Below are 21477 nucleotides of genomic sequence, written 5' to 3'. Positions count from 1 at the left end.
GAGGAAATTAGGCTTAATTTAGCTGTTTTATTGATGCTTTTGTGTTACTGATTTTGAAAAAGAACACAAAATCAAGTCAGATTCAAAACTTTTTGGAGAGATACGCCTACTACGCTACGGCACACTCCCTTTGCATACCGGTGGCTTTCCGCTGGCCACGTCTGGGCACCGCTGGTACGGCCTAGCTGGCACTTTTTCGTGCCCTTTGAAAGCTGTAAATAGCCGAGGCTTTATTTTTATTTTGAGTTTTTCGAGAAATGTATGTCAAAAATGGCGATAGATTAATACTGGTTTGTGTCCATACTAACCGACTACACTGAAAAATATAATTAGGTATTTCTATGATCGACGTTGCTAGTAAAGAAACCAACCATTTAATTTATTTAACATTGCCTAGACACAAACCAAAATGTGGCTTAGATTTTAACCCGCGTACACGAAGAAAAAACGAGAACGTTGTTAAACACGATAAGCGATGGAAGTTGTGAACAAACGAGGCTTTTTGAATTATAAGATTTTCGAGAACAGCTATGTCAAATATTGCGATAGTGCGGTTTGTGTCCTTACTAAACCTATACTAGACATTTGAATAAGGCAGCAGTTTGGTCGAACTTTTTTTAGTAAAGACACTCACCACAGAGACACAAACCAAGCGCAAATTTGGCTCAGTTTCAAGACGCGCCTATTAAAGTTCAAAACAGAAAAGGCTTTTATAAAGTTTTAAGATTTTCGAGAAAAGCATTTCAAAAATTGAGATAGTTTAAAACTGTTTTGTGTCCTTACTAAACTTCTTTACTGAAAACTTTTATTAGGCAGCATTTAGATTGACGGTTTAGTAAAGACACCAACCGTTCGGTTAATTTAACATTGCCGAGACACAAACCAAAAAAACACATTATGAGAAAACAGAATGTTTCGAAAGCTACAATCGGTTTTCAAGGACTGTGAGAGCAAGTTTTTCGACTTTTCCTCATGCGTGATAGCGAGGGAAGACGTTATTGGCTGTGTATACGACTTTTTTTCTGTTTTTTTTTGTTTGTTTGGCCTGACTTGAGCGTCGACTTTGGATGACACCGAATTATTCATTGAGAATTTTAAAAAAATCAAAAGATTATTGAATAAACCCAAACATGCTAAAAATGATTCCTAACGCAAGAAAATGCATTTGAAGGTCGTATATGGTGCCTTTCACCTTTGGGCAATGACTGTCAATGATGGTTCTGAATTCAGGTTCCTGAAATAGTAAATGGAAATGGAAAAAAATATCACTATATGTAAAATGAGAACACAAAGAAAACCAATTTTTGATGGAAACATTCTAAATGATGATTTGATTGTTTTTCTAAAATAAACATTTCCGCCAAATGGCCGATCGAGAATGATGCCTTTCAAAGCCTTAAATTGATTTCAGCTGATTGCACTTGAATTAACAGGTTTACATGATTACGAATAATACGTAACTATGGAATAAACAAATTTTCCTCTCCATTTCTAGGATTGCCTGGGTCAGAGCTAAAAATGTGGGGTCATGACGCGAAAATCGGCGACGCTGACACAAATTTTTGAGATCCATTCACTGAACCGCAAAACCGTGACATAAACAAACCCGGCGCAGTCGTGAGTGCCCTAGCTCATTGAGCAGCTGCAATGCGAGGCAGTAGTCGACCAACGCTCTGAAGGCAGCAGTAGTAGTTGTAACACTGGAAATGAAGAGAAAGCCGAACACACGGAAAACAACAACAATATCGACGTGATTAACAACAATGACGGCCGTGGCAGAAGTTGGGCGTGAAGGCTCCCAAGTGCAGACGTATGCCATCGTCGTCCTTGGTCGAGCCCGGGCCGAACAGCTGCGCGAGCGTCTCACCGGCATCGAGTTCCGACCAGCCAGGAGGGACGGAGCGGCAGCAGGAACGGAGGCGGAAAGCGTCGTCATGCCGGTCGAAGTTGTGGAGCATCCGTTCCGCAATTCGGTCCGGTGTGTTGTAGGGTGTCGGGACGTGGACCACCTCGACGACGAGGAGCTCCTGCACGAGCTTGCTGCTCAGGGTGTGAGCGGGATCTACCGCCAACCTGCAGCAGCCAAGCCAGCAGGTCGAGAGCAACGTTTGAACGCCAGCGGCCAGCCATTCCGGTACAGTGGGCTAATGGTCCTGACGGTGCGTGGGACCAGCCAGCCCACCCATGTCCAGTTTGGGCCACTCCGGGTCGTGGCGAGGCCATATCGGATGCGGCCACTTCAGTGTCGGCGGTGTTGGAGATTCGACCACAAGGAGGTGCGCTGTCCGGATCTGGCGGCGGGCAAGAGCCCAGTGTGTGGGCGCTGCTCGGAGCGACACCCCCCAGCGGCAGAGGCGAGCGAGGCTGGTAATGGCTCCTCGGCTGGAACCTGCCAGAAGCCAGCGCGGTGCTCACGGTGCGGGAATGGGGCGGGCCACGGTGTGGGGTCACCAAGGTGCCCCATTTACCAGCGGGAGGCGGAGATCGCCGACTTCCGGACGGGCATGGCCGGTGGTGGGACCTTCGCCGCAGCCGCCCAAGCCGTGGACGCCCTCCGCGAGCGAAAACACCAGCCCCAGTCCCAGCAGCAGCAACAACAACGACATCCTCCGAGGTGGTCGAAACTGCGGCTATCGCAAGTTCTTCAAATGGAACTTTAAAAGAAAATTGATTTTTGTTACTGCTTTCGGGCTCGCGCCTGCAGGCTGAAGTCCGTACTAGAGAAGGAGACGCTAGCTCGTACCGGTGATCTGCCACGTGGACGCCATCTTGTGTAAACAGACCAAATCCAGGTTTTCGTTTCATTGAGCTGCCGTCGCTGTATTGGTGAAAAAATAAACAAAAATAACAAATACAGCCGTTTGCCTATGCTACAACGTTTGACAGATGTGGATTTGATTGCAGTTGGCCATGGATTTTAGAAGCTCAACAGCAACACAGTGAAGTGGTCCCTTGCCGGTGGAACTATAATTAACCAATAATTTCAGTAAATTTCATCATCCCGGAGTCGAATCAAATTATCGCCACCGTAAATTGTGATCAGCCAATGCCAATGCGGCCACCGGAAGGAACAGGACTCGCATTATGACAAAATACTTCTCCTCTCGACACCAATCAAATTGCATCATCGTTATATTTTGGCGGTTTCTGGAGGGTCTCCTGCCTGATGATGATGCCAAATATCGACACGCGCGGCGCTCAACGCGAAACAAGGTTAAGCGTAAATCGAATCTAATTTCCGGGTGTGTGTGTGTTCGTTTCGTGCTCCTGGCGCTCTCACCTTGATCGCAAAAGCGCTAGTATAAATATTAAATATACACTCTCGGTGCGCGATGTTGTTGTTGTTGTGGTAGGACGACTGCGTGGTTGATGCCGGGAAGAGGAAAGGTTCCAGAATCGAGGAGCAGGTGAGGGTTAATTGCATTTCTTCACGGTTTAAGCTCGTTCCTCCGGAACGCGGCGGTGAGCCATCGATGATTGGTGGCAAAATTGATGCAGGCGTATGGACCAAATTGCATTTTTGTCAGGATAATTTCAATCGAACTTGGTGATGCGTTAAAATGGAGTTTAGTTTCAAACCTTCTGCAAAAAAAAATTAATGTCCAATTCTTAAGCTGATTATTATTCTAAAAATTAAAAAAAAAACTGAACAAAACCACCCACTCTTAAGCCTTTTCATTCTCCACAAACAAGGTACAATAATGTTACGATAGTGTAACAATAGCCTTGTGACAACACCCAGCTCCTCACTAATCCGACTTAATCCCGTGTGTGTGTGTCAAACCCATCCTTTCAAACGGAGAGGGCCATTGTTCTTTGATGGAGGTCCTCCCCATTGTTGGGTGTCCTCTCCCCACCCCACGCACGAAAAGTGCTGAAAATTTCCACCCAAGACTCCCACCAGCACCCTTTCGGTTTTATTCACGCCTTTACGACTCATTAATGCTGGGTTACATTATATTCGCATCAAAAGCACATCAAAAATTTATTCACACACGCGAGAGCCGCCTTTCCACTCTCCCACACAGCAGACTTGTTCACTTTTCAACTTTTTTACCCCGCCATCCCGCAGCCGCCCTCGCAAAAATTTGGCTCAGATTTCAAGCCGGCTAAAAAAAAAGAGTGTAGGTGAACATATTTTGACTGACGATAAGCGAGCGCGCGCTTTTTCTTTTCCTTTGAAAGCTGTAAATAGACGAGGCTTTTTTGAATTTTATGATATTCGATAAAAGCTTTGGCAAAACATGCGATAGTTTGATACTGGTTTGTGTCCTTACTAAACGTCTATACTGAACATTTAATTAGGCATCATTTCAATCAACTTTTTGGTGAAGACACCAACCGTTAGATTTATTTAGCGTTGCCGAGACACAAACCGTACACAAATTTGACTACCAGCGTGCGCTTTTTCATGGCCGCACGCTGTAAACAGACAAGGCTTTTTGAAATTTTAAGATTTTCAAGAAAATTATTTCGAAAATTGCGCTAGTTTATGATTGGTTTGTGTCCATACGGAACGTCTACACTGAATGCTCTAAAAAGGCAACATTTCGATGTTTTAGTGAAGACACCCACCAGACGCGCAAACCAGCAAAATACTAGAAACTGGATGACGATGCATTTTAACAATTTTATTATTAAAAAAAAAGAATTTCGAAAATTGAAAATTGTTGATGACTTGTTTGTGTCCTAAATTTTCGTTTCTACTGATAACTTTTATAAGGCTGCATTTCAATCTACATTTATGTAAAATACGCTTTTTCGTGCCCTTTGAAAGCTGTAAATAGACGAGGCTTTATATTCATTTTAAGTTTTTCGAGAAAAGCTATGTCAAATTTTGCGATAGTTTATTATTGGTTTGTGTCCTTACTAAACATATACTGGACATTTAAATAAGGCCACATTTTGATCGCGCTTTTTTTAGTAAAGACACTCATTACAAAAACAGAAATCAAATTTAGCTTAGAAATAAAAATCTAGAAAGTGGTTGATATTTAGAATGACTAAAAGCGTGCGCTTTTTTTGCTCTTAAAAAGCTGCTTTTTTATGATACCGTAAACTGGGGTGACTTTGATAGCCCGGGGTGATATTGATAGAAATTTGATTTGGCCACTAATTTTGATACATCCAATGTAACAGTCACATTTTTGCATATATTTTCGATAATAAGCTATCCCTTGATGCTACCATACTCAAAATTCTCAAAAATGTTTAGATATTCATTTGACGGCCATTTGAAAATCCTATCAAAGTCACCCCGTGCTATCAAAGTCACCCCAGTTTACGGTATTCGATAAAAGCTTTGGCAAACATGCGATTGTTTGATACTGGTTTGCGTCCTTACTAAACGTCTATACTGAAAATTTAATTAGGTATCATTTCAATCGACTTTTTAGAGAAGACACAAACCTTTAGATTTATTTAGCATTGCCGAGACACAAACCGTACACAAATTTGACTCATATTTCTACCCGCGTGTGCTTTTAATGGCATTTGATAGATGTAAACAGACCAGGCTGTTTGAATTTTAAGATTTTCAAGAAAATGATTCCAAAATTGCGCTAGTTTATGACTAGTTTGTCTGCTTACGGAAAGTCTACACTGAAAGCTCTAAATGGGCAACATTTCGATCGATATTTTAGTTGAGACACCCACCATTAGGTTTATTTAATATGGCCGAGGCACAAACCAGAATTCAACCCGCGCAAACCAAAAAATCCTAGAAACTGGATAACGATGCACTTTAACAATTTTATTATTTTAATAAAAGAATTCCGAAAATTGAAAATTGTTGATGACTTGTTTGTGTCCTAAATAATCGTTTTTACTGATATCTTTTATAATGCAGCATTTTTCAATCGACATTTTAGTAAAGTTCGCTTTTTAGTGCCCTTTGAAAGCAATAAATAGACGAGGCTTTATATTTATTTTAAGTTTTTCGAGAAAAGCTATGTCAAATTTTGCGATAGTTTATTATTGGTTTGTGTCCTTACTAAACATATACTGGACATTTAAATAAGGCCACATTTTGATCGCGCTTTTTTTAGTAAAGACACTCATCACAGAGACAGGAACAAAGCACAAATTTAGCTCAAAAAAAATTAGAAAGTGGGTGATATTTTGAATGACAATAAGCGTGCGCTTTTTTTTGCTCTTAAAAGCTGTAAATAGACGAGGCTTTTTTAGAATTTCATGATTTTCGAGAAAATAATTTGAAAAGTTGTGTTAGTTTATAACTGGTTTGTGCTCTTGCTAAACTCCTATACCACAAAATAAGTATGTAGACTTTCTATCGACGTTTTAGTAAAGACACAAACCATTCAGTTTATTAACATTGCAGAGACACAAACCATGCTCATAATTCAACCCGCGCGCTTTTTCAAGACATTTGAAAGCTGTAAACAGAATTAACTTTTTTAAATTCAATATATTTTCAAGAAAAATTTCCATAACTGAGATGATTTATTAATGGGTTGTGTCCTTATATGGCTCAGATTTCGACCCACGCAAACGAAGAAAAAACTAGAAAGTGGCTGAACATATTTTGACTGACGATGAGCGCGTGCTTTATTGCCCTTTAAAAGCTGAAACGGACAAGGCTTTTTCAATTTAAAGATTTTCAAGAAAAGCATGTAAAAAATTGCGATTGTTGATGACTGGTTTGTGTCTACTCAGAAAACTTTGATTAGACAGCATTCAGATCGACGTTTTAGCTAAGACACCAACCCATAGGTATATTTAACATTGCCGAGACACAAACCAACATGCACATTTTGAGAAAACAAAATGCTTTAAAAGCTCCAATCGAGTTTCAAGGACTGTGAGAGCAAGTTTTTCGACTTTTCCTCACGCGTGATAGCAAGCGAGCGTGCAAAAGGGTGAAAAAAGTTTCTCACCACCCACAACAAAAAAACACCGCCTTCTCAACCATCATCAGTTGTTCGGCGAGTTTTTGTTGTGGTGGCAGATTTTGTCAAGTGTTTTTTTGGTCTGCAAAAATAAAAGAAGCGTTGGAAACATATTTTGTGGAGACAGTTTCCGTGTATCCGACTTTTTTCTTTATTTTTGTTTGTTTGGGCGTCGACTTTATTGTTCTGACGTGATGGCGAGATGACAAAGATGACACTGAATGAGTTATTATCCGCAGGAAGATTTTTTGTTAAACGATAAAGAAACTTTAAGTTATTGCGATATTCGCTGTAGTAAAAATTTAAAAATTTAAATCACAAAAAAGTCTAAGAAAAAAAACAATTTCGACCGTTTATGACTGTATTTGATAGACGTTTTAATGAAGACACCCACCCTTCGGTTTATTTAACATTGCCGAGACACATTCCAGGCACACACTTTGAGGAAACAGAGCTTCGAAAGCTCCGTCGGTTTCCAAGAGAATGTTGTTTGACTTTTCGTCACACAAGAAATACAAAAAATCAAAACACATAAAAACACATAAGAATTCATAGAAAAAAACAAAAAAATCAGAAAAATCTGAAAAGAAATAAAAAAAACATAAAAATTTAGAATAATTCACAAAAATTCAGAAAAATTCAGAAAAATTCAGAAAAAATCAGAAAAACTCAGAAAAATTCAGAAAAATTCAGAAAAATTCAGAAAAAATCAGAAAAACTCAGAAAAATTCAGAAAAATTCAGAAAAATTCAGAAAAATTCATAAAAATTCAGAAAAATTCAGAAAAATTCAAAAAAATTCAAAAAAATTCAGAAAAAATCAGGAAATTTAGAAAAATTCGGAAAAATTTAGAAAAATTCAGAAAATTCAGGAAAATTTAGGAAAATTCAAAAAAAATTAGAAAAATTCAGAAAAATTCAGAAAAATTCAGAAAAATTCAGAAAATTCAGAAAAGTTCAGAAAAATCAGATAAATTCAGAAAAATTCAGAGAAAAATTGTAAAATTCAGAAAAATTCAGAAAATAATCAGAAAAATTTAGAAAAATTCAGAAACATTCAAAAAATTCAAAAAAACTTTACAAAAAATATATTGGAAAATTCTGTTTTTTTTTAAATATAGAATTTTTTTAAATTCAGATTTGTTTTTAAGATCATAAATATTTAGAAAAATATCAGCAAAATTCAATAAATTTCAGAAAAAATAAGAAAAAATCAAAAAAACTAAAAAAAACTATATCAGAAATTCTGGAACATTCAGAAAAAAATCTGAAAAATTTAGAAAAAAAAATCAGAAGTATACAGAAAAATACATTGATATATAGATAAAGATACATTCAGAAAAGTACAATAAAATATGAAAAAAGTACAGAAAAATATAGAAAAATACAGAAAAATAAAAATGCAGCAAAAACAGAAAAATATCGAATACACAAAAAAAATAAAAAATACTGTCTTTGAAAGGTGATTCACCAAAGAGCCAAATTAGCCATTGGTTTTAAAAACAATTGGTTTACAGTGCCTCAAGATTATTTGCTCATTGCACTAATGACACGCCTCAGCCACAATTTCTGGAAATGCGTTCCCCATCCTTCAGAATAACACAAGTTTAGTTGTGCATTTGAATAATTACACTCTTATCAACATGCCAACAACCAGCGCCTCGCGCTATTTCCTCAATGCTGGTGTCGTATATCCCATTAAGACACACTCCCAGCTCTGTTTGATTATGCAAATCGTGCAACATTAGCTTCCAGAGAGCTAATACACCCAAACCCGCAACTCTATTGTTCTCGCCGCTGCTGCTGCATCGAATCACCTCCTCCGCCGGACCAGAAGTCGGCCATTTTTCCGAACGATAAATTTTGCAGCAACCCGATTTCCGCCGCAGCTCTCGTTCGGCCATTAAGGGCCCGATTATCGTTATTAATTCAGTAATCGTCGGGCTGAATTATGCAGCAGCAGTACCCGCACACCGGAAGCAGTAGGCTGTGCCGCGGTGTGAGCCTCCTACGTGATTGGGATGACACTCGCGAGGACACGTGTGCAAGGTAGGCCACTGCACGGAGCGAACCTTGGCCTACTTGGGACACACCTTGTTGAAATTTGTTATTTTTGAATTTTGCGTTTAACATTAAACTTACTTTGAGACCTCTCTCTCAAAAGCTCACAGCGATGGTTTGTGTCGTAACGAATACCGTATCGTTATCCTGTTGAGATTGTTTTCTCCTTCAATGATTCCAATGAAGTGGGGTAGTTTGATAATTTTTGTACGCTTCTGATTTCATCAAATAAGATTTTTTTTTCTTGAAATATTTCACGCATTATTTAGTACAAATCCTCTTAGAAGTTAACCCAATTAAATTTACCCTACCGAGCATCAAATTAATGAGCAAGTGGGTGTGTAAATTTGAACCGGTTTGCACACACGATAAGCCCTTTGCTGCTGAATATGGCAGATGGCAGCAGCCCCCTTCCAAACCAACTTAACGAACCAAATACACAACATAAACACACACACACACAGTAATCAGCAGCCCACGTGGAAGGACCCCTGCAGGGCATCCCCGCCGTCGTCGCTCCCCGAGCTGAGCCGGATCATTTCGGAATCGCATCGCTCGAGATAATGCGATCATCAGCAGCTGAGATAATGCCACACTGCTGCTATTTGAACGCCTAAAACCAAAACCGCTGGCAGCACTGACTGTTATTCCATCCCACCTATGCCGGATGCTGCGCGGATCGACAGCGAGCTGCTAAATGGATAGAACGGGTGTGATTAAAATAAATGTTTAATGAGCTCAACTCTCGGCTTCTAACAGGCTGCTTCTTTCCACACCTCTCCGACAACTGGTTTGGCTTCAGGCGATCGCAGTGCAGCCAACTATCATTTGACTTCGATTATCCGAAGTTTGGATTATCCGAAGTTATCCGAAGGTTTGTATTCGAATCATTATAAGTATGTTTTTCGTATTTCTTTATTTTCTTACTTTTACAGCGAAGAAAACATATTTTTCGTGATTCGATTATCCGAAGATTCGATTTTCCCAGGTGAAATTTCCCCAAGGCCTTCGGATAATCGAGTCTGGACTGTGTTTCGATTGTGCGGCAAAAGGTCGATAATTTAAAAAAATACACAGTAGGGGAAATATGCCCATTTTAAGCCTAAAAAGCGGTCGTGTTTGAATGATGCTGGGTAATCTGGAAATTCACTAAAACCAAGTACAACAACGGGTAGAGCAACTTTCTGTGAACATTTCTGTTTATTTTCACTTTTATTAAAAGTTATGCTATTCCTTTTACAAGCATTTAAAAAAAAATATTTAAAAAATGCATTCTAATCAGTCGAGTGCATTGGGCCCCGCCCATTTTTCTATTTTCAGCTTAGTTCTTTTTTTCTTCCTGCGCTGTTTGGGGTCTGCTTAGTGCTGCCAAAATTGATGAAATTTTAAGCGAACACTCACGAAAAGTAGCATTTATAGCGAAAGTTTCCTGGCAGCACTTGCTCACTCCAACAGGCGCTGCACCAGCATGTTGGTGGTGTTGGTGGCCACCCTTTGTTCTTTATTTGCCTTCGCTTCTTGCTCAGTTTTTTCCAGCCTTCGATTGGAATGGGTCGTCAAAAGTCAAACGTCAAAAGACTTGGCGCGTTTGTTTTTTTGATGGCGCTTGCTAATTATTTACATGTTTCGGGATTATTTTTCAAGTGAGTGACTAACTAATGTTCAAAAGAACATGTTGCCGGTAGTTGGAAGCAATTTTATATCTTAAGCGCTTTGAAATCGTTAGCGCAAGTGAAAAGATATTGATGGCGACTTTCGTTAAGCAGTTAACCTCTGATCTTGCGTGTGGATGTGTGTGCCACCAAAATGATGAGAAATGGTCTCGCAAAATAGAAATTATGATCAAAAGTGCATTAAATTTGATCTTTTTGGCCAGTAAATGGCATAAATTTGCGTGCTTACTCGAGGCGGTGCTGTTGCTGGTAAGTTTATAGCCTAAATAGTATTTTTGGAGCTTAAATTGAGCATCAAACTCTCCATATGACGAAGATAGGTGTTTGATAAGAAAGGGTATATTTCCCCTACTCCAACGAGATTTACCTAGATGGATAAATACGACGAGTGCAGAAAAAAATCACACTCTGCACTTTTTTGATGGATCAATTAACAAGTTTTAAACAAGTTCCATGTTTTTCGATGAGTGATAGTTGCTTGCAACATTTACAAAAAAAAAACAAAAAAAAAGTTAACAAAAATATAAACTTAGTTTTTTTTAAATTCCAGATTAATTAGCAAAGAAACCAAACAAAATGCGAATTACAGTCCAGACTCGATTATCCGAAGGCCTTGGCAAAATTCCAAAATAATTTTGTTTTTTCGTTGTCTTATTATTGGTTGTTTAGCTTTTTTCATTTTTTTCTATATTTTTCCGTGCTGTATTTGAATGTATTTTTCTGTACTTGTCTGTTTCTTTATGAATTTTTCCGATTTTTTTTTTTTTGTGATTTTTTTCTGAATTTTTCTGTATTGTTCGGATTTTTTATGATTTGTTTTGGAATATTCTTCATTTTCTGAATTTTAATATTTTTGAGATTTTTTTCTGAATCTTTCCGTTGTTTTTTCCTTCATTTTTAATTTATCGGATATTTCTCTCGTTTTTCGGATGTGTACTTTTTTCTATTGGTTTTTTTTTTAGATTTTACCGAATTTTTCCTAATTTGTTTTTATTTCTCATTTTTCATAATTTTTATGATTATATCTCAATTTTTTTAGTTTTTCTGAATTTTTCAGATTTTTTTAAAATTTTTCTGCATTTTTCAGAAATTTGCTCGTTTTTCTGTATTTTGTATTTTTATGTGACAAAATGTCTAAAAAGTTTTTTCCCGGAAACCGAAAGGAGCTCTTGAAGCTTTTTGTTTTCTCAAAATGTGTCTGCCTTGATTGTGTCTCGGTAAAACAAACCAAACTACTTTAAAGTGATTTAGAATTTTTAAATCCAAGATGGCGGCCAAAATGGTGGTGATAAAATATTGGAAAATGCATTTTTTTTAAATTTAATTGGTATCAACCATTAAAATTTTACTGAAATTTGAAATTGGAATTGGATGTAAAAAGTAGGAAAATAAAAAAAATGCGAACATTTTTTTTTGTTCCTGGTTCGATTATTCGAATGGGACAAACCTTCGGATAATCGAGTCTGAACTGTATTATGAATACAGAATTCCTCACGAAGGTTTCCATCACGGTCGAAAACGAAAGTGTTCGGATCTTAGGCTTAAAAATTCGACTGGGTATCTGGCCAATATAATTAAACCTGTCGTTTTTGTTTGACCATTTGGGTGACCTACTCCGTGTTAGGGTGGTCCGAAAATTTGTGATTTTCGTCGAATTTTGCACAAAAAAAAATTTGCAAAAAATCAGAACTCAGCTTCATTTTAACCGATTTTAGCTTTCTATGACACAAAAAAGGTGCCTTTTTAGAAAAAAAAAATAATTGAAAGACGAAAATTATAGTACTCAGCAGCGATGACCTCTATCAAAATCAAATCAAAAAATCAAATTATTCGCTCTACAGCATTGCCTTGGCGTTCTCGATTGCGAGATTCCTACTCGAAACTAGGTGTTCGAAGGCTTGATTGTTGAGGCAATTGCAAACCTCTTTTTACACCTTAGCTTCCATCCACCCCGGGATTCGAACTGACGACCTTTGGATTGTTAGTCCAACTAGCTATCAGCGACTCCACCGAGGCTGGACCCAGGGAGACGACTCCTACACGCGGACTGAGCTAACGAACTAACCTTTTTTAGGTTAGTCCGGGACCAACATTTACTTCCCTTCCGACGGAAAGCGTGATCAGACAAATCTCGTCTCGAAAAATGCCACCGGGACCGTCTGGGATCGAACCCAGGCCGACTGGGTGAGAGGCAATCACGCTTACCCCTACACCACGGTCCCGACATGACCTCTATCGCTTGAATTTTAAAATTATTGTGGTTTTAGTGGAAAATTTAGATTTTTTGCAGATATTTTAAATTGGTTGCAGACATTTTTCCTTGCCAAAAAAAAAGTAAAGTGTAAAGTAAAAGTGTTTTGAGGTTAGATGTATGATAAAATAATGAAAATTCGGTACTAACATCTTTAAATGGGCGTAAACTCAAATTTCAGATCTAATTTTCAACAAGAAAAAGCAAAAAGTATCTCAAAATACTTTAAAATTATTACAGTTGTGTTTACTGTCACAAATATATAAAATAACAAATGTTTCCTGTAGTTTTTAAGGTTTCATCAAGATTTTTTTTTCGGAGTAAAACATCACGATTCATTAGTTATGTTTTCTCAAAACACTCTCATTAGTCAACCCAAGCTCTTGATATCGTTCCAAAACAAACACTTCTTGCGGTTGACGTTCCATCGTCGCCATCGTCGTCCAACTTTCCTCCACACCAGGTGTTTGAGAGACTCAAATTTACTGCAGTTATTACGAGTTGACACACCCTATTATATTTATGTTTGCCACTCATTAAGGAAAAGACCTCAGCCCACAGCCGCACAGTGATGTCAAATTGGCGCCCAAAATTGGCACCACACAAAGCGGGGGAAAGCTCCGGGACGAGTCCTCACTCAATCCCAGTGTTGATGTCGCACCAGGTGTTATTAATTAGTGGAACGTGCTGGAATATTTCACACTAATGACTCGCCCAACCAAGGGCGCCCTTATGTTTAATGATTTCCCCCTTCCCCCTTCCCGTCCCAGAGGAGCGATTAAGGCGGATAAATTGCATCGATCGAAGGTCGTAAATTTGAATAACTCGAACACATTTTTTTCTGAGTTGAGAGGTCATCGTCTAGGCCACAAAGTGCCCACTTGGGGTGGCCAATATTTGTTGGGTAGCTATATTGGCTGATAAAAATTGTTTCTCGATTGAGTTACGTGCTTCAGTCTTAACATCTTCTTAACCTCTGTGGCCTGGCCGTCTAGCAAGCTAGCTAGTGCTCGACCAAACAACCCAAAAGTGGAAAACCTGAGCAGCATAAATAATATCACACTTGATGTGCTGCCTGCTTTCTGGAAGCCGAAGCTGCCACCCGAGATTTTTCGCTTTTTTAAAAACAAGATTTTGAGAGAAGCTCGAAGAAGGAGCAACTCGAGATTATGTTGTTCGATATATTTTCATGCCCTCGAGCGAAGAAGCAGCGTGAATTGCTTCTTTCCATGCTTTCTGCTCCGAAGATAAAACACTAAACGTCTCTGTTGATCGATGAGAAAAGGGCGAATGGAATGACCTTTCGTCTTTTTCACAGAAAAAAAAACTGTCTTCTTTTAAAATTTGCGAAAAAAAATCATAAATATCTAACGAAACTTTGCCCTTTTCAATTGTTAGCGCCGACACTGAAAAAAACACACACCCACCTTATTCAAGGAGATGCGAAAAAGGTCGATAATAAACTCAATATTGTCGATCTCATCGAAGAAAGACCAAACACACACATGAAGATGTTATTTTTGGTAGAGGGTGTGACTTTTATCGGGTGCCATAATTTGGCTTGCGAAAAAGACAAAAAAAAAGTAAGTGTTATTCTCTCCCCAACTGAACGAAAGCACTTTTTTATGAGGGAGTAAAAGCGAGCCGCAGGAAAAATATTGACTCTGCCTAAGACTATTGCCCTCATCGGTAAGATACTTTGGGGTCATAATTTTGGGGGACAATAAAGCGAGGGGAAAGAGTTCTTATTTTGGAATAAAAGATTGCTACAAAATAAAAATTTGTTATGAAATTCGTGTGAACAAAATGCATTTATGAATTTAAAAAGTTTAAATTTTAAATTCATATTTTTCAAAAAAAAAAAGTTTTTATTGCTAATATGAGGCTTTTGCGTTGGAAACGTTCAACAAAATAAAAAAAGTTTTCAAAAAAGTTAAAAAATCGAAAAAAAACTTTTTGCGGTATTGTACATTGAAAATTTTCAAAAACTCAAAAGATTTTAGAATAAACCCAATCACGCTTAAAACCCAATCACGCTTATTTGTACGCATGGGAATGTGTTTTAAATATTTTTTAGGTGATTGCACTCTTAATTTCATATTTTTTTTGAATTTTTTTGATTTTTTTGTAGAGCGTCTAATTTTCCGTCCCGGGATTTCCCGGAAAAAAGCATCCCCGAAATACAAACGGAAGTATACATTTTGGCACTAATGTTTTGAAATCATACAAAAAATAATAAAAAGAGAACCTTATTTGATTTTATTCATTTCAATTTAATGTTCATATTGAACTATGTCTGTAAATTTCATGTCAAGGTTTAATTCAGATAATATTTATTCCTGAAGCATTCACAACTAGGAATATTCGACAACAAAAATTACGCTATTATGGAATGAATATTGGGTATTTTCTTTTCGACAACCTATTTTAACTATTTTTTTTGTTATTTCATTTGAAAATAAGATATTCACCATTGTTGTTTACCTGGACCAAATTGGATGAAAATTGAATTGATATAAGGCTGGTACAAATATTTTTTAAAGTTTTTGTCACCCCCCCCCCCCACCCCCCCCTTCAAAATTGGCCCGAAAATCAGGGGGCAAAAAAAATATTTTTACAATAAACTTCAAAATTTCAATGAAAATTCAAGTGCAACCAGCTGAAATCAAATTAAAATGCATTCTTCTGCGTTTAAAATCATTTTTAGCATGTTTGGGTTTATTAAAAAATCTTTAGATTTTTTGAAAATTTACGATGCAAAATCTTTTTTTTCGATACAATTTTTGTTTTTGTCAGATCCTAGATTTTTTGAAAACTAATGATTGCAAAACAACTGAACTAGTGTAAAATGCTTTTTAAAACACTTTTTTCATTTAAATGTGAAGACTATGGCTTGCTATTTAAATTTTTATATTTAATATGGAATATATTTAAATGGAAACATGAAAAATCAAATGAAGTTTACCCAAAGAATCGAACCATATTTCAAAAACTCGCTTCAAATTTTGTAAAACTGTGAGTTTGGTTTCATGAAACAGTGTTTCAAGTTAAATAGCGCTAGAAATAAGATTTTTTAGGCAAATTCAATGATTCAAGTTGAAAATACTTGTTCTGAAATAAGTAATTTGCCATAAAAAAACATTATTTCTACATGATATTTTTTTCGTTTCAACGTTATGGTCACTGAGACAAATTTAAAAGCAATTTTATTTTTGTGGGGCATAGATTTTCACTGTCCAAACACTTTGATTAAAAAAATACTTTTTAACAAAAAATACTAATAATATTTTTTTGATTTGGTACGATTTGAAAGACAGCATAAAAAATAAGAAAACTTATAATATTTTCTCAAAGTTGCATGATTTTTTACAAGCATTCAAGCCATTCATTGATCCTCACACTGATTTTGGACATTAAAGTTGCCGTTCTATACAATTCTGTTGCAAAATATTAATCAGAAACAGGATCAGAATAATTTTCGTCAAATTTCAAATTTCCCGGGAATTCCCAGGATTTCCCGGGAAATTTGTTGAAAATTTCCCGTTTCCCGGGAATTTTGTAACCCCGGGAAATTGGACGCTCTATTTTTTTGATTTTTTTTTTTTACATAAAAGATGTACTCATCCCCAGAAGTAATATTACCATGATTTTTTACTGTGCAGTGGTGAATTAGAAATCACCGTGGTGAGTTTCAGATCATTCAAATTGACCGTTAAATTGTTGATTGATTGATTTCAAAAGAGATTTACGTCGGTTTGTCTGTGATATCTCATACAAAAAAAATGTCTGAAAAATAATTAATGCTATTTAGGAACTGCCAAAAACAAGTGCAAGTCCGCAATGTGACGTAAACGCCTGTTGAATCTATAGTTTAGTATTGGTGAAGTTTTGTGATTTACAAAGCATTTCCTTTAGGTTGGGTTTAGGTTGGGTCTCGTGGCGCAGGGGTAGCGGCTTCGGCTGCCGATCCCGATGATGCTATGAGACGCGGGTTCGATTCCCGCCTTATCCACTGAGCTTCTATCGGATGGTGAAGTAAAACGTCGGTCCCGGTTTCTCCTGTCTCGTCAGAGGCGCTGGAGCAGAAATCCCACGTTAGAGGAAGGCCATGCCCCGGGGGGCGTAGTGCCAATAGTTTCGTTTTTTTTTTTTTTTTTCCTTTAGGTTGGTTTGAATGCCATGTTTATTCGAGACAGTTTCAGAGTTGATTTCTGGATTTTTTATTTTTTTTTATTAGGTCCTATTATCAAAGGTAAACATTAAGTGTGAAAGGGATACACTCAATGTTTACAATTGTTTGTAGGACCTAATACAAAAAAGTCCAGATTTGAATTGTGAGCCATCCATAACCTACTAGAATTCTCCGGGTGCATGTGACTGGTCATGTTATGAGAGTGTTTTTTTTTTTTAATTCGACATGATTTTTTGTCATTTCTGCGAGTACTGCAAACTTCACTCCCACCAACTCGATTATTCGAAGTTCACATTCGAATTCAGCGACCCCAAATACGTTTAATTTTCATATCCTATCGCTGCCATATTGCCCGCCATTTTGGATTATTTATTTTCATATCACATTAGAACATTTTTGGAGCCATATTTGAGATCAGTGACTCAAAAAAGACAACGTTTTTATCCATGATTAAGGACGATTGGCATTTTTCGAGACGGGATTTGTCTAACCACGCCTTCCGTCGGATGGGGAAGTAAATGATGGCACCGGTCTAACCTAAAGGGTTAGGTCGATAGCTCAGTCCGCGTGTAGGAGTCGTCTCCCTGGGTCCAGCCTCGGTGGAGTCGCTGATAGCTAGTTGGACTAACAATCCGAAGGTCGTCGGTTTGAAACCCGGGGTGGATGGAAGCTTAGGTGTAAAAAGAGATTTGCAATTGCCTCAACAATCAAGCCTTCGGACAAATAGTTTCGAGTAGGAATCTCGCAATCGAGAACGCCAAGGCAATGCTGTAGAGTGAATAATTTTATTTTTGAATTTGATATTAAGGACAATTAAAGACTGTTTTTTTTTAAGTAACTGTCCCTCGGAAAAAATCAAATTTCAATTTTCGAAACAAAAAGTATCACAAATTGCTTTATATATCCTTACAGTTGTGGTACCATCAAAAATTTGCAAAATATTAACAAATTTATGAAATCATTGGTTTCCCTGAAAAAAAATCTTTATTTGATTAAAAATGCATAAAAAACCAAAATACAACTTTTTTTTTTAAATTTTCGTTTTTTTTTTTCAATAAGAAAAATCAATTTTAGTCATTTTTTTGCCCCATGATTTTTGAAATGAAAAAAATAATTGCAATGGCCTAATCCAAAGATTTGATTACCTTCTGATAATCGAGTCTGGACTGTATTGCTATGTGTTTTTATGCACATTTCATAAAAGTAATCTGGATTTAATATCTCTTGTTTTACGTTGACAAACAATTAGACTCTTATTATCGTCACAAGTAAGCCAATTCAAAGCGGTCATCAACTTATCACGTCGTAAAACAAACAATTTCTTCATTTTCCAGTTCTAAACATCTCAACCAAAATAAAAAAAAAGGTCAATTTTCCCACAAGCGTCATAAAATGTTAAATTTTACATCTTTCTCCATGCCACGCTTCACCGAATTCCCAGTAGAATTGACACTTCTTTCCCCGCCAAGATCCCTTTCCCGGTTTTTCCCCTTTCCTCGCGAAACGGAAATACTTCATCAATCGGGCGCGCGTTGTTGCGCCACCACCACACCAAAATCGAAATACTCACATTTATACCATCAGGAGGAAAAAAAACGAGAAACGACAATGGCAATAAAGAATAAAAAACGAATAAAAACTCGCGGCCTCGCGAGGACCAACCACCCGCTGCACCCCCCTGGGAGAAGGTTTGTGGGGAAAAAAAATCAATACCCTCTCGGATGCTCCAACGCCAGCTCTCTAATGTAGAACCACACAGGAGAGCTTGCAAAAAAAAAAAAACGAAGAAGATAAAAACAAATAAAGAACCATTCACCTCGACCCTCGTTTTCCCATTTTCCGAATGAAATATTCAAAACTTCCAGTCCGATCATCCCGAATTGTTCCGGATCGGTTCTGACCGATTCCGGGCCCGCGTTCGGTTCGACCGAGTTGTTTGGAATGTGATTCGATTTATTATTAATCGCTTTAGAACACCTTCCCGGGGGTTTAATGTGTTTGAATATTTTAAAAGGGTACATCCGAAGAACTTACCGCTCTTGCCTGGACGCCCCCGCCGGGGTTCGTTCCGACGACGGTCAGCAGCACCAGTCCGGCTAGGGCGGCCAAATTTTTGACCATAATCATGTTTGCGCCACTCGGTTGAATTTGGAGCGCCTGCGAGTTAGGCAACCCGTGTAACTCTCCTCCACCAATTACCGCAAGAAGAGTGGGGGGGAAATCACTTAATCAACTTTCACTTCTGCTCACTTAAACACCGTCGTCAGTCACCTCCTCTCGTTACGGAATCGACACCGGAAGAAGACGCAGTAGGCGCGACCAAAAAAAAAGCCTTAACCTCTTCCCGCAGCAAGCGGCGTTCCGTCCAAGTGGGCGGCGAAGATCAATCAAAATCTAAAAAAACACGCACGGCGCCAAAAGTCACTCGCTCAGTAGGCTGCTGCTGTTGCTGGTGTTGCCTACCTTCCGGGCGGGCGCACCGCACACACACGTCTGCTGTCTTTTTCTTTACGTAATAAACACCCGCGGGAGCACTTTTTTCTGCTACTTCGAATCCTAACCTCAACCACACACACCAAGCGAGTATTTTCGATCCAAAGAGCGAGAGGAAAACGCGTCCGTTCCGGGCGACGTCCGCTGGCAGATTGACGCGCTGCCACGAATCGTCAGATGCTTTTGGACGAAGCTCGAAACGAAACGAAGCTCGAAATCCCCGAGCGCCTGCAAGGTAGGCACTCTCCGCAGCAGCAGCACATCGCCAAAAACAGCTGAGTAGGCCATCGTCGTAGCCGCCGCCGCGTGTGTTTTGTTATTCTGTTGCATACCGCACAGGCGCACGAACGTCTTTCGGAGAGGATTTCGCCCCCACGCGGTGTGTTGCCTGCAGTGTGGGCGAAGGGGCGAAATTGAAGGTCGGAGAGGGCGGCGGAAAAGGGAGTTCGCCCTCGGCGTGTTGGGTGTTTTGATTTAGGTTTTCTTAGCGGAGTCTCAGTTGTGGCACAGAAATGCAGTTTATACAATATAAAAAATAAATTGAAAAAAAAAAACAATTAAAATTTCAAGCCAAAAAATCTGTTTCTATACAAAAAGAGCTGTGAAATGTTTTTTTTTTTTCATATATAAAGTTAAGCTACTATCAAAACTTTGCAAATATCATAGAATTTATGTTTTTTTCTTAAACGTATTTTACCAGTACTTGTCGAAAAATTTAAAACCGTTACTGGATCAAAATACATAAATAAGCATTAAAAATGTATTCAGAATATTCTACAAGTTTCTCGATGAAAACTTCAATTTTGATCATTATTTTTGTCTCTTTATTTTCTGAGACATAATCTCAAAATCACAATTTGCAATGGCCTCAAAACAATAAATAAAAATAACACTAGCCCCTGAAAACCTCCAAAAAGTCCACGCTTCAAAGACGCCGCGGAAAGCTTCCCTAGACGCAATCCGTTTGTTGAAAGCTCAGTCGGGACATTCACCACCACGTGTCGTGCTTAATCGAAGCTTGCCATTTACGAGAGAGCTTTTGGGAGTAGACTTTGCCGAGTAGCCTCTCTTGTTAGGGGAGTTTGGCGTAAAATAAGCAGTGGGGTTATTTGAACACCTCTTTAAAAATCAAATTTGCTTCAAAAATAAAAAGTGAAAAGGGGAATGCTGTGTGATGAAAAGGCCAATAGTAGTAATGATCTGGGAGTATTAAAAAAAGGATTGGTCAAGTAGTTTTGGAACAATCGGTAAATGTTTAAAAACAAACTGGCTCAAATTCTAATCTTCCTCATAATTACTTTCATTTTGAATAAGGCTGGTACAAATATTATTAAAAGTTCAAAATTCCTTCAAAAACAGGGAGATAAAAAATATTTTTTCAAAAAACTTCAAAGTTTTTATGGAAATTCAAGTGCAATCAGATGATATCAATTTAAAATACATTCCCCTGCTTAAAGAATCATCTTAAGGATGGTTGTGCTTATTAAAAAAATCTTTTGAATTGTAGAAAATATTCGATGTACATTTTGTTTTGTTTTTTTCCGCATTTTTTTTTTGTCAATTCCTAATATTTTAAGTTTAGTTTTTTCAAGTTTCTAGAGAAATTTGAAAAGCAAAATCACTCTGAAAAGAATTGGAACAATGAGAAAAATTTAACAATTTAATAAAATTTAAAAAAAGAGGATTAAACGCTCTTTACTGAAAACAATGATAATTTTAGTTTCAGAATTCACGATGGCTGTTACTTGGCTGTTACGTTACGACTAGAGTTAGTGTATCTTAACAATGTCGCGAACAGCGAGAAACTCGTTTTTTTCAGATCAAGCCTTAAAAATTACAACTGCGATAAAATAAAATTTCAAGCCTGGCTTCCTTTTTTTAAAAAAAAAGTTTTCTGAAG

The 21477-nt window shown here is 37.8% G+C and overlaps 1 protein-coding gene across 1 annotated transcript in view; it reads right to left on the bottom strand.

Annotated features, from left to right (window-relative positions):
- LOC120422526 (uncharacterized) overlaps positions 1-19738 on the bottom strand; it is a 153620-nt gene extending 133882 nt beyond the window's left edge. The window contains exon 1 of the mRNA XM_039585984.2: positions 19119-19738. Coding sequence (XP_039441918.1) covers positions 19119-19211 — 93 coding nt within the window. The 5' untranslated portion in view covers positions 19212-19738. The remainder of the gene's footprint in view (positions 1-19118) is intronic.
- Between the last annotated feature and the right edge of the window lie 1739 nt (positions 19739-21477).

Source organism: Culex pipiens, chromosome 1 (genome assembly GCF_016801865.2).
Source record: "Culex pipiens pallens isolate TS chromosome 1, TS_CPP_V2, whole genome shotgun sequence".
Taxonomy (NCBI): Eukaryota; Metazoa; Arthropoda; class Insecta; order Diptera; family Culicidae; genus Culex; species Culex pipiens.
The sequence above is the reverse complement of the archived record's forward strand: the minus strand, read 5'-3'. Positions and strand labels throughout refer to the sequence as shown.